The sequence below is a fragment of the Galeopterus variegatus genome, unplaced genomic scaffold (genome assembly GCF_000696425.1).
Source record: "Galeopterus variegatus unplaced genomic scaffold, G_variegatus-3.0.2 Scaffold10396, whole genome shotgun sequence".
In the NCBI taxonomy this organism is placed as follows: Eukaryota; Metazoa; Chordata; class Mammalia; order Dermoptera; family Cynocephalidae; genus Galeopterus; species Galeopterus variegatus.
The window spans coordinates 46,292-47,372 of NW_007736507.1; the positions used below are offsets into that span (position 1 = coordinate 46,292).

Sequence of the window (1,081 nt, forward strand, 5' to 3'; positions counted from 1 at the left end):
CATGTTAGTGGCACTCTGGGAATTAAGGCATGGAGCTGTGGGTGAAGCCCTGAGGGAGGGGGCCATCCAGTTGTGTCTCACCACATTCTAGTCAGAAGCTGGCTTGTTTCTCCCTCATTCTCTCACTCATACCTCACATGTTAATTATGTGCCTACCATGTGCCAGGCATTAACATCAAGGCTATATAGCCTAGCAGGGAGACAGGCAAGTAAAGGAGCAACTGCCCTCCATTGTATGGAGGAGGACCATGTGGAGGAGGAAGGCCTACGTGAGCATAGATATAAGAGATTAATTGAGATCCTGATGCTCAAAGAAAGCTTCTTGGAGTAGGTAGCATTTGAGCTCAATTGGAAGATAAGGAGGAAACTGGGAAGGGGATAAGTGTTGAGAATGGNAAAAAAAAAGAGAATTGTTTCTTAAAAAAAAAGAAGTTGGTGGGTGACAGGCTGGCATGAGTGCTGGCTAATAGGTACAAATGTTTCTGATGACTCCTTTGGGTCAGCTGGCCTCATGAGAACCAGAGTGAATGTGTCAGTTTTTTGTGTGTGTGACTGGTAAGGGGATCGCAACCCTTGGCTTAGTGTCGCCCGCACCGCACTCAGCCAGTGAGTGCACCGGCCATTCCTATATAGGATCCGAACCCGCGGCGGGAGTGCCACTGTGCTCCCAGCGCCACACTCTCCCGAGTGAGCCACAGGGTCGGCCCAAATGTGTCAGCTTTGAGAGCTCCCTGGGTAGAGGTAAGCTGGATGGGGCGAGCAGAATGATGTTGAAATACTGGCAAGAGGGAAGAGTGGCAGCCTTTGGTGGCCTGGACATGTGGCCAAATTGTGCTCTGGAAGGACATGAGGAGGGAGGGCAAATCTCCAGGCCTAAGTTCCTTCCAGCAGTGATCTGGCTCCATACGGAGTAATAGGAAGGTCAGTTTCTGCTGCCGGTCTCTGCTATTCTTGGCCAGGAGCTCCACATACTTGCCCCTTCCCATCTCTTCCATTGCTTTTCATCTTTCACTGACATTCCATGTTAGTGGCACTCTGGGAATTAAGGCATGGAGCTGTGGGTGAAGCCCTGAGGGAGGGG

At 50.7% G+C, this 1,081-nt stretch overlaps 1 protein-coding gene across 1 annotated transcript in view; it reads right to left on the reverse strand.

The window, feature by feature from the left end:
* The window catches only part of ME3 (malic enzyme 3, NADP(+)-dependent, mitochondrial), an 81,713-nt gene that overhangs the window by 8,719 nt on the left and 71,913 nt on the right, over nucleotides 1-1,081 (reverse strand). Inside the window, exon 7 of the mRNA XM_008594231.1 lies at nucleotides 937-962. Coding sequence (XP_008592453.1) covers nucleotides 937-962 — 26 coding nt within the window. The remainder of the gene's footprint in view (nucleotides 1-936; nucleotides 963-1,081) is intronic.